The following is a 12319-nucleotide window of genomic DNA, read 5'->3' on the forward strand; positions in this document are numbered from 1 at the left end:
AACGTCTCTCTTACCCGACGTCGTAGATCTCCACCGCATTTAAATTTCGTAAACACAGTTTAATATCGGAAATTTAAGTCTCGATTAGGAAAATATGTTGATCACAAAACACGCCCACAAGGTACGTCTTGTGTTATTATTTATTCTATGTGTAGAACGTATAGGTGAAGTTTGAGACGGAACAAGAACGTTTCCTAAATTCCTTTCTAGCACTACTTGAAACTCCGAGAATCAGTGGGCATTCTTATCGAACCATACACCGTACAGTCATAGTGTATTGTGTCGTGAAAGTTGCATTCTTGGGCCGTTCGGAATGGGCGTTACACAGACAATGTTCTTACGACGAAAACAAATCAGTGCGCAACTTCATTCATTACAATTTAAGACGAGACAATATCCTAAAATAAAGCCAGAATCTTAAGGACGTACGTGCAGCAGCCGTGCACAAAAATATGTGAAGAACGGCCCTGGTGCATTGGGCAGACATTCGCTTGAATTTGCCCTATAAAATTTCTTAAATAAATTGGGAATCTTGACGACATAAATGTTGAAGTCGTGCAAAAACAATATTCGGAAATACGGTCGATTTTGCCCTAGCAGGCCTAGAAAATCGATCTTTCTGCGGGGTTTATTTTAATTATTTCTGATGATCTTATTACTAAAATCTCAAATGTTTCTAGAGGGATCCCTCGGGAAGTTACTAATTCATCGTCTAGAAAAATAAATTTTTGTGGTTAGGTACCGCTAATTTTATAGTTGCATAAAAAAAATTATGTTTTATAAAATTTTCAAACCGTATTAGGTACATAAAATATTTGAATAGTGAGGTCCTGTTTTTATTAATCTTAAATATAAATAACTTGCACCCGTTGGGGGGATCCCGCTAGAAACATTTGAGATTTTAATCGGAAATAGGTACCTACCTGCAAAATTTTGACATAAACATAATGTTTTCAGTAGGTATTATTAATCCTTGACTAAATTGCATCAATTTTTATTCCAATGGCTCTTCAAAAAGCTAGAAAAATAACGTAATAGTTGAATTATTTTTAATAATATGGTATTCTTAATGGCAATCAAAAATACTGATTTTCCGTGATTTTGTGGCCTGCAGTAATTCTGGTTCAATTAACTCGAGAACTCGGATTTTTAAGGGTCATTTTCAAAATGTGTAGGTACTCAGACAACCGATACTTACCTACAATATAATACTTTAACTGAAAATATTATTAATTGGCATTTTCAAAATTGGAACTGGTTTTGGAATATTATAATTTTCTACCTCTAATTAGTCTCTTTAAAATCTAATCTCTAATCTCTTTATTACACTCGAATATCACTTTTTATAATACTTATTTGTTCTTGTCTGTTTCACAAATATATTGTCTTTACAATACTAATGCCTCGTTCAGACTAGGAGTTAATTTTATTAAATAAAATAACAATAAAAACTGATTTACCACTATACGAAATCTTTAAAACAATAACTACAATAAAAATAATAGATTTTATCGTACTCTTGTCCCTAATTAATTTTAACACACCTTTGAGACTTTTGCGTACAGCGAAATTACACACGCTTAATTGCAAAAAATGCAGCATCTGATTCGCCAATTCACTGTGCTCTTCATAAATTCAAATAAAATGTTTATTGCACAAAAATACAGAGTACAAAGGGTATAGCTTATAGGTTACATCCTATTTCTTCTTTTTACCTGCAATAATATTTTTCTAAACTCTAACGTCGATTTTTTTCGGACTCACTGCCCTTATTTAAAAGGAACATGAATGATATAATCTGTTCAGTTCGTTACATGCACACTCAAACTCACACCCACAGACATACTGTGCACATACACCTACATAAAACACAAGTTATCCGGTAATTACTAAATATACATTACTAAATTACTAAATATTATATACTACCTAATTACTAAATATACATACCACATAAAAGACATTACAAGGAAACATTTCGTAGGTACCAACCTTGTAACCAATTTACTGTTTGTTTCTATAATTATATTAAAAAATATATTTAAAAAACAGATCCTTCGTCAAGCTTTTTGACGTGGGCGTCGGCAGTTGCTTCAAACTTGTTCTGAGTTTGACATTTTATAATAATATACGGAAGGGTTGTTTCAGAGAATTTTAACAATTCTTCAAATTTCAGGTTCTGTGAAAGTTCTGTTATTATTTCAGTTCTGTCAAGTAACTGGCCTATAATGATATAATAACAGAACTTGAATAGGATTTTCACGGAACCCGAAAATGAATGTTGAAATTTGATAAATTCTAATAATCCGAAACAACCCGTCCTTAGGATGGGTTGTTTCATAGAATTTGAACAATTCATCAAATTTCAATGTTCATTTTCAAGTTCTGTGAAAGATTTTTTCATGTTCTGTTTTTATTTTAGTTCAGTTTATAACTAACCTATAATGATATAATAACAGAACTTGAATAGGACTTTCACAGAACCCGAAAATGAACGTTGAAATTTGATGAATTGTTCGAATTCTGTGAAACAATTCGTCTTAAGTGGAAAAGAAAATCTTCGCACGGTAGACAAGTTGGGACGGAACAAACAAAATAATTATTGTACCAACTATCGTCTAAAGATAAAATTGGAATAATGAATTCTTAGTTGCATAGTCGATCTGTAATAGCTATCGTAAAATAACTCTGTAGATTTTAATCAGTACCACAAGGCAAAAAATCACGTTCGGCAAACCGCCGAACTGCAACTCCCGTGTGAACTCTTGTCAGATTCCATTCTAATAATGAGGTTGAAAATACTTAGCCATCGCGTTCAAAAACCCCTCTCTGAAGCTTATTATAATGTCATTGCTCTGAACGCAGCTTAAAATTAGAGTGAACAACGTAATATTATTTTTACAAACTAAATTAATTTGTTGCCTTCTTATCTACATTTATTTTTAAACGTGTCAACATTATTTTTAGTTTTATTTTGTGTAGGTACCTTCCGTAAGAACACAATATTACATATTCCACGTTTAGTCGTCTTATCAAGAACATACGATAATAAATAATGCTATGCCTACATTTTTTTTTTTTTTTTAATTGTAACTGACCATCACGTGTTTTTAAAGAATTTTAACTAGGAAATAAATCTTATTGGTCCTTCATTTAGTAAAATAATATTAGTAGAAATAAATAATTTATTGAAATAAATGTCATTCATATTTCATAGAATGGGGCTACACTAGAAACCCAACGGTGATACTTCAAAAAGTTATTCCAACTTACTAGAAAATTTGCAGTTTAAATTTATCATTCAATATTTTCGGAATTATTTCAAGCTTAATTACGAAAATACTCCCCTTTTTTCTCCAATTTACTTCCGTCACACAATATTCCTTATTTATGGGTGCCATCGTAATGGGATTTTGGGCAGCGTTCACAAAACAAAATGCAACAGCTTTTAGTATATTGTATTTTGGTTCTTACAACGTTCGCATTATTATTGTAATGAAACTCCAGAGTACACATCGCAATTTATCTTAATATCTATGTAAATTTAAAACTTCCTCGAAGAACGAATAGTAGTATGCAAAACAACACAACATAACCCCACTTATCCATTTCGTCTTGTTGGATTAGCTTAAATCTTAAATCCGCAAACTCGAGATAGCGCCGTTTTTGTCATTCCAAATTCAAATATATCACGGGGCGCGCGCACCTGCACGGCTCGGCACATGCGCTGTTGCCAAGTCACATCACTAATCGTAATCTCTACTCGCTACACCAACGCTAACCTCACAGCGGCTGCGTTCCAAACGCCTAGCAACACTGAATCATTTTTATAATGTGTTTATTCTTTTTTTTCGCTATACGTCTAAAAGTCACTTGTTTGATTTCTACTTGATACCGCATAACATATTTATTTTTCATAGTCTTCATAAAATAGTTTGTTATACACTAGTATGTAATCTGATGATAGTATCTTTACTATTAAAAGTATAGTTAAAATAATTTATGTTTGCGGTCTAGGCCCTAGTCTTTGCGTCATATTAATATGATTTTATATTAGTAATATATTTGATCACAACATTACAAATTTACAACCCACAAAGGCTTCTTCCCTTTCACCGTTGTGTTGTTTTTCTACACTGTACGTTTAAAAGTCGTGTGGTTCGAGTATTCATTTCTACGTTAAATGATTTACAAATAATTGTATCAAAATATTGATATAGTTTTTCAAATTTGAAAATATTGTCAACTGCAACTGTCAAAATGTATGATTTTCAAAGATACAAAATTTGTAAGACTAAAATAAAAAAATATATATTATCATGCAAGAGTTCACATAACATGAAGTATGTAAGGCTATGTACGAATGTAAATTAAACAAGGTTGGTGTATCCAGGACAGAGTTGTGTAGAAATCCATCCTTTCTGCCCACCCCTACGATAAATGACGTATTTTTTCCATTGCATTGTAGAGTTTGTTCCTTTAAACTTTCGCGCTTTACTGAAAAATTCTATAAAATTATTCTATTAAATTACTTGTAGATCAGTCGTGTGATTTACTTACATATCGACAGACAGATATATTGACAATTTATTACTTGAAATTGTTGACACAATATAACTTATAGATAAGAATTCATTCAAAAATATACAATACATTTGCTTCCACAATATAAATTCATGGCAGAAGCTCCCTCTCCCTCGCACAGCGGCGTGTGCCGCGCGCCTGCGCGTGGTGTCTGTCTCGCTGATAACTCGCCGCACAGTGGGACAAACGTGAATGTTTGTTGGAACTAAAATATTTTTTTTAAATTTACCAAATCGTCGTTGTCACTAATGTTTAATGGACAAAGCTGATAATAATTTCGGTTAGTGTGTGAGGATTTCAACTCCTTGTATATATATTTTTTTCTCCTTTTAAATTCTTGATTAATGAAAGTTTGACTTTATAGACCAAACTTTTAATAGACCAAAATACGCCAAGCATAAATATTCCACCAATATAATGAAGAAATGAAAGAATAAAAATTAGAATATAAATACCTCGCAGAGTATCACAAACCATAATTTAGAATTTACCTTAATTTAATCAAAAATCATAATTTATTGTAAACTATATAACACAACTGTATTACTTGTTAACTACTTTTGTAAAAGCCCATTAGGGCTTAAATAAATAAATAAATAATTATTTTTTTGAAAGCGTGAGAAAGAGAATTTTTTTAAACTTCCGTTTTTTACACGACCGTTCGGCTTCCAAGGAAGTAACTTTAACGGGGCTCCTTATCACCCATCGACTTCATAGGTCCTCAGGCCGATGACGAAGGAGTTCTCCGTCCAGCAACGAGAAAAAAATAAAGAATTACTGGTGATTTAGTACCAACCTGAAAAAAAACAATATTTATATATTGCGTCGTGTTTTTATGATAAAACATTTACAAATAATGTAAATAATAAGAATATTTTAAATCAAAAATCGTTAGTAAGTTTTAATTCCAATTTTAATTGCTAATTATGCTACATGAACTAGTTAAATGCAGTTCTTTCGAAGACGTTGTTAAAGTAACGAATTTAGTGATTTTTATAGTGTAGATAAGCTTTTAATCATACATTTTATTTTTACATCAATTGAATTGGTAAAAATCCGAATTTATTTTACAATCGATGTAAAACTCGCCATAAATAATATCAACTAAGTACATATTTAAAACCTTGCTAAATCAGAAGTCATCTTTAGGAGTAACACATACAAAGACACAACATAAAATTACCATTTCACTCAGACTTCAAAAATAAAGTAAAGAAAAAAACCTGTGATTTAATTACGTGGTTTAGCTCAAATTTCATGACCTAACGAAATTTTTTTTTTTTTTTTTTTTTGGTTTTAGGCATTTCACCCTGAAAAGAGTGCTTTGTGAAAATATTTATTGATACCGTTATATTTGGTTGGTGGCTCTCTGTGCGCCGCCCGCCGGACATAATGTATACAGATTGCTGCTATCTCACGGCCCAGGGCCGCCGCTGGTTTATGGCCGCAGTATCGGTAGGTCCCCGCGGGTTGTTGTAGCCAGGGCCGCCACTGGGAATTAAAAATCGATATTCTAAATACATTATATTATATGAAGTCCAGACTTAAGCAAACTTTCTTGTGGAAGATAACTCGTCCGCCAACAGAAATGGTTCCCTTGTCTCTCCTGTGAGTGAGTTAGCTTATTTTACAATAAAGCAGAAAAAATCTCAGTCAGCAAAACACCTCGGACGGTTAGCTATGGAGCTTTGATACAGGTAGGCAATAAACTATGTAAAAAAATAAGGCGAGGCGTCATAATATGGTTTTTTTCATAATTCAATGAGGTTGTCTCCTGCAACGAAATTTCATGTTTTTTTGCAAATGTACCATAAATTAGAGCATGCCGAGGACAGAACTTTCTAGTTTTTTTTGGAAAAACCTTATAGTACCGAAGATATAAGCCGTTAAAATGTTTATATTTGCGGCCAGCCAAAAAGCGTGTAACATAACCGTATTGCAGCACTGCCTCGAATTGTACCCACTGAATCGTGTCGCGAGATTCCATTGCATACGTTTTACCCAAGTTCACTTTGAAAGCTCGTAACTTCGCCATTTTCGGAGATATTGAATGACTAATTTTACTGTCGTTTTTAACTCTTTAAATATAAATTTTTATTTTATTATAATTTAACGAATTTTTAACATCATTAAAATAAGTTAACTTACTCTTATTATCAAAATATTTCTAGATAGGTAGATCGTAAATATTTAATACTTCCCTTTACTTTTATATTCGTATATTTATGATTACGACTCATTATGGCTCCTATTTCTATATTAGATGTCTCTATATCTTGATATATATGCATACATTCATTTATCATACCTACATAATATACATCAAATTGCGACACCGTAATAATCATGCTCGTAGGAGATAAACTCATTTTTCCTCGAGTTAAATTAGTTTTTTAGTTCTGCTAATTGATGTTGTATACGTTATACTTTTCTACTTGTAATCATCACGCCGTTTTCCTGCTCGGTCTTGGCACGCACTCCTTGCTTGTATTATTTCCTTGATCGTATTATTGTAACAAAAATACATAATACCTTATTATATAAATTATTCCACATTTAATTTATTTTACTGACAACTGGGTTTTCGCTAAGATTTGATCAAGCTTGGGATTTAATTCGACTGTCCCAAAGAACAGCGTCGGATGTGAATAATGTTAGTTTTATGTCGAGCTGTTTAAAGTTTCCTTTCCGCATTTTTACTGTTTTTGAGGTCGAGAAATATAGTGTTGTTTGATATTTTACATCAACCCTTTTTATTTAATTGGCGAAATATATTATCGAAAACAGTAAAAATGCAGAAACGAAACTTCAAACAGCTCTACCGCAGGACTACACATTTGCACATCCGACATTATTCTTCGGGACCGTCGAATTAGTTTACTTGTAGTTTTCAGTATTCAGCAGCGAATCAAAGCCTGATAATTTCATTTCCAAACCTTCGATCGAGTTCCTTAGATTAGCGAAAAAAAATTTGATCCGGTTTTGCGTAGATTTTTGGAATAAATTAATATTTCCTATTGTTTGACAAAAAAAATATTATTCCGACTTGTTAATTAGCAACTTTTGCATTGAAGTTCAACAACAACTGTAATTACAAATTCAAGGATTCGTGTATTTCGCATCAAGTGCCGATGACAAAGCGGCAAAGAAGTGGAAAATCAACGATACATGTTGCTTATTATTATTCAACTTGTACGTTGCCTGAAAGTGTGCGAGTGTTTAAATATGAGTTATTTCGGACATAAAATTTTGTGAACCGTGACATGATTCAGGTTTTCAGTAGCCGTTTAAAGGACGCGTGGTTTTGGGAGCCGACATGACATGTGGGGGCTGGAGAGATAATGTTTCAACACTTCTTCGTTAGAATAAATAATATTTAATAGGCAATTTTGTGTTAGCTAGCTAACTTCTATTCTGCTCTGTTATTTATTTAATTTCTTCTAAAACCAAACATTATTCGCTGATAAAACGCAATTATTGTATAATTAAACATATTATTATATGAACAACATTACTATCTGCCATTGACTGTCTTAATAGCATATTGGAGTTACGTATACTTGTCGATCAGTTTTAGGATTTTCACTGAAATATTTACAACGTGAACATAACAAGATTTTCACATTTCATTGTATTTCCCAAAATCTTCCAAAAAGCCTCAGACAGATAAATAGAACAATACATTACGGTTAAATTGCTATCTGTCCTTTCTCTTTTGAGGTAATTGTGTTTTAACTAGATTTTTTTAAATTTACCTCCATTTCATTTGTTATTTTTTCAGTTAGCCTTAAGAAATTAATAGGTCACCCGACCAGCTAATTTATTTTGTCTAGGTATCTACACACAGTAAAGAAATTTTGACTTTCAATTCCAATCAAAGCAATTTGACTTGTCGACTCATACCGCTATTCTTTTTTTGCAGCAACAGAAGTTCCTAAAGCGGCCCGCTGACTCGGGAGTGGGTCCAGGCAGTGGGCAGGGCGGGCAGGGCGGGGGCGGGGCCTCTCCCCCCGGCAAGCTGCAGCGCGTCGGCTCCGGCGGCAACGAGAATCTCACCAAGTTCTCCGTGGAGATCGTGCAGCAGCTGGAGTTCACCTCCGCCGCAGACTCGCAGCCGCAGCAGATCTCCACCAACGTGACGGTGAAGGCGCTCACCAACTCCTCCGTGAAGAGCGAGGCCGGGACGGGACCGACGGGGCAGACGGGACAACCGTTGCTGGAGTGTAAGCGCGAGCCCGACCATGACCATGACTTCCCCGACCTGGAACAGTGCGCGGCGGCCGTGGAGCGCGACGCGGCTTCCAACTTCCCCGGCTTCACGGACCTCATCGGGGACGAGGCCGGCAACGAGATCATCATGTCGGACGCGTTTAAAGATCTCATCTCGGAAATATCAGACTATCCGGAGTTCATGAAAGACTTCAATTTCGAAGACAAGTGTGATAACCTCGGTCTCGAAGATCGTGGAGTGTTATTGAATGACAATAGAGTGAAAATCGAGGACGGGGGGCAGGGTATGATGAGACGGAGTGAGAGCCCCGGACAAGGCAACAACAACAGGGGCTTCGGGCCTCGACCAGGTGGGGGTTACGGGGGCGGGGAACTGTCCCCGGCTGCGCAGACCCTCAAGCAGATGGCCGAGCAGCACCAGCACAAGCAGGGGCAGCTGGGTCTCGGGCCGCGCACCGCCCGCTCCCCGTACGCCGAGCTGCAGGACTACCTGTCCGGGCCGGGCGGCGCCTTCCGCAAGCAGGAGCAGGTGAAGCAGGAGCCATCCTACCCGCCCTCCTACAAGCAGTACTCGCCGTACGGCAGTCCCAGCTCGGGCGGTAGTCCGGGTTACCTCCCCCGCCCTCCGCTGGGCGGTCCCTCCCCGCCGCGCCCGCCCTCAGGGCCCCCGCCACAGACTTCTTCGGGCAACCTACACATCAACCAGGCGCAACACCTCCACATCTCTCATCCCTCGCACGGCATTCAGGTATGTCAATCAACACCTTCATTTACATACTGTGCTTTCTTTCTTTCTTTCAGGAATAGGACCTTCGTACTCGGCTTTGAAGATTATCCGCCGTGCTCTTATAAACCTCTGTCTTTTGCCCTGTTGTTAATCCTTTCCGTGTTATGCCGTGTTGGGGAAAATCAAAATGGATTCCACGACAAATGAGATCCTTAGGGTGGCCGACACACGATACCCTTGCCCTCATATATCTCACATACCCCACACATGCGGGCAGCGGGGGTCGGTGGCGGAGCGGGGGGCGGGTACTCGCTATCGAGCAGCGTTCCAACAACAACTCGTTCCACACCCCACCCTGCTGAGTCACTTCTGCTTTGAGAAATGTATTATTTTCCATAACAATTTATCAGTAGATTTAAAAAGGCAATGTTTTAAAATTACGAAATATGCCTTGTGTAATTTAATATTATTTTTTCGCGGCTTTCTTCCGTCTAAATCGGTGTTGAAATTGCCGTTACATAAATATAATGAAGTCGTTTATCATTTCTGTTTGTTGAAATAGCATCATTCATCAAATACCGTAAATTTCACCGTGAACCTTTTACCGTCAAATGTACGATATCTTAATTCATAGATCTACGTTGAATAAGAATCAGTTTTACTTTTACTAAATGTTACATCATATTTCAGACACTGTGATGATACGACGATTTGTAGTCATTCGATTGCTCAGTTTGTAGACAAAACCCGCAGCTTCTTTCAGCGATACAATTATTTCATGTGACATGTTTTATTGTTGTAAGAGATGCCTAGCAAATATTTTGTTTATTTTTGACTACATATGGGAGTGAATATCTCAAGGAGTATTGCCGCAACAGAAACACGTCCCTCCCACAATAATAGGTGTTATAACAGGGGCATACAACTGAGACGCCATTCGTTTTTTTTTATTAATTTTCTTTTTTGAACACTGAAAATATATATGTATACTTATAAATTATGTTTATGGTTAAGATTTCTAAAAGCGTAGCTATACAAAATGATTTTTAAACATGAAATATCTTCCGTGCGACCGTTGTCTGGTGTGAAAAGACTGCGCCAGATAGAGAGAGATATACAAAGAATTAAGAGTGTGTTTGAGTGTCCACTCTCTCTTTTCATTACCATCTCACCTCATCTTATCACCTTATATCCTAAATACATTTTTTGTTATTTGTTTTTGGGGTGTTATGCCGTGTTGCGCTAACTCCTTCTTTAGCCAACGATTGACACATCTGCCCTGATGATGGACACTGTAACGTTGTCCGAAATGTTGGCTAAAGAAGAGTTAGCGCAACACGGCATAACACCCCAAAAACAATTAAAAAAAATACTTTTAACCGTGAAAATCTTAAATCATAAATATATTGTGTTAATACAGTCATATTCATAATATCATAAATTATGTTGACTATTATTCCGCCATCGAGCCAGAGAGAGTTCGTAAGTGACGTCATTGTTCCCGCGAACGAGTCTGAAGATTTCCGCGATGGCTCAGTGGTTAGAGCAGTCACGTATATCTCGATATATATGTATATTCAATCTTTATTTATGAACTTGATACGTATATTATGGTACTCTGAAATTATAAGTTCAGGTTGTGCAACACGGCCGATGTCATCTGGAGTACGTGCCGACATATTGTAGTCATTACTCCATTTTTATAGATGTAGTAATTCATTAGCATGATATTATTTTATAGTTGCTTTAACTTCTGTTTATGATGTAACGTGAAATTTGACGAGGTTTGCTCTGTCACGACCACGAAAACCTTCAACCACCGTATTATTAATAAGGCGAATTACGGCATTATATTGCATTCCTTTGGCTCGCTTATAAAAATATAAGCAACACGTCACCAGATTGAGATTTTCTGGGTTATGGCTATGATACTGATACTAGTCTTACTTACCCGGCTCTCAGTTTGCCACCCGAGTTCCATCCCTGTTTTGTGGAAATGTACTATTTATTATTGTTTATTATGGGTACAAAAAGATTATTTTCCGATGTTTTTTTTTGAAAATGTGGGCTTTTCTGTGTTGAGCCCCCCTTTTTCCAAATTTTCTCAATGAATAATTTGAAAATATGGACCAAATAATTTGGGATCTTGTCTTTTTTTCTGACATATATTTTGGATATTTTGTGGTGTTGCAAACTGTTATTTTGGTCTACAAATTTCAGACGAAAAATGCATTTTTTTTTTGTTTTTACAATAACTTCACCCAGGTTTCAGATGCCTCATAAAAACAAATGGGTATACTGCGTCATTGCTTCTAAATATTTGTAAAAAAACTTTTTTGATGTCCAATTCAAAGATTTATAATTTATATAACCACAAAAATATTTCGAATTGGGCATAAAATAAATCTTGTCTCCTGTTATAAGGATTAAAAATGCTTGGCTTCTTCTCCGCAATGGCAGAGACTTTAAATATATAAATTTCAAAGATATGTTATAACTATAAACTCGGTTTACCTATAGAAACTATACATGAAATGAAATAATTTAAATTATTAAAACTCTCAGATAGAAGACTGGTCTCCGACTTGACTTTATTTAATAAATGTTAATGAAATTATAGACAACCCTGATTTACTGAGCCTAACCATCTTCAACATACCAACTAGAACTACTCGATAGAAAATTAGTTTTAAACGAATCGTTTTAAATCAAATCAAACAAGTGATATGATAGTAAACACAAAGTTGTATTGTAACTGTTATTAACGATGGTTCGCTA

The 12319-nt window shown here is 35.7% G+C and overlaps 1 protein-coding gene across 1 annotated transcript in view; it reads left to right on the forward strand.

Annotated features, from left to right (window-relative positions):
• Positions 1-12319, forward strand: part of mam (neurogenic protein mastermind) — a 237604-nt gene that overhangs the window by 74700 nt on the left and 150585 nt on the right. Inside the window, exon 4 of the mRNA XM_089632254.1 lies at positions 8507-9562. Coding sequence (XP_089488380.1) covers positions 8507-9562 — 1056 coding nt within the window. The remainder of the gene's footprint in view (positions 1-8506; positions 9563-12319) is intronic.

The sequence above is a fragment of the Hesperophylax consimilis genome, chromosome 5, assembly GCF_061612785.1.
Source record: "Hesperophylax consimilis isolate HC1 chromosome 5, BYU_Hcon_1.0, whole genome shotgun sequence".
Classification (NCBI taxonomy): domain Eukaryota; kingdom Metazoa; phylum Arthropoda; class Insecta; order Trichoptera; family Limnephilidae; genus Hesperophylax; species Hesperophylax consimilis.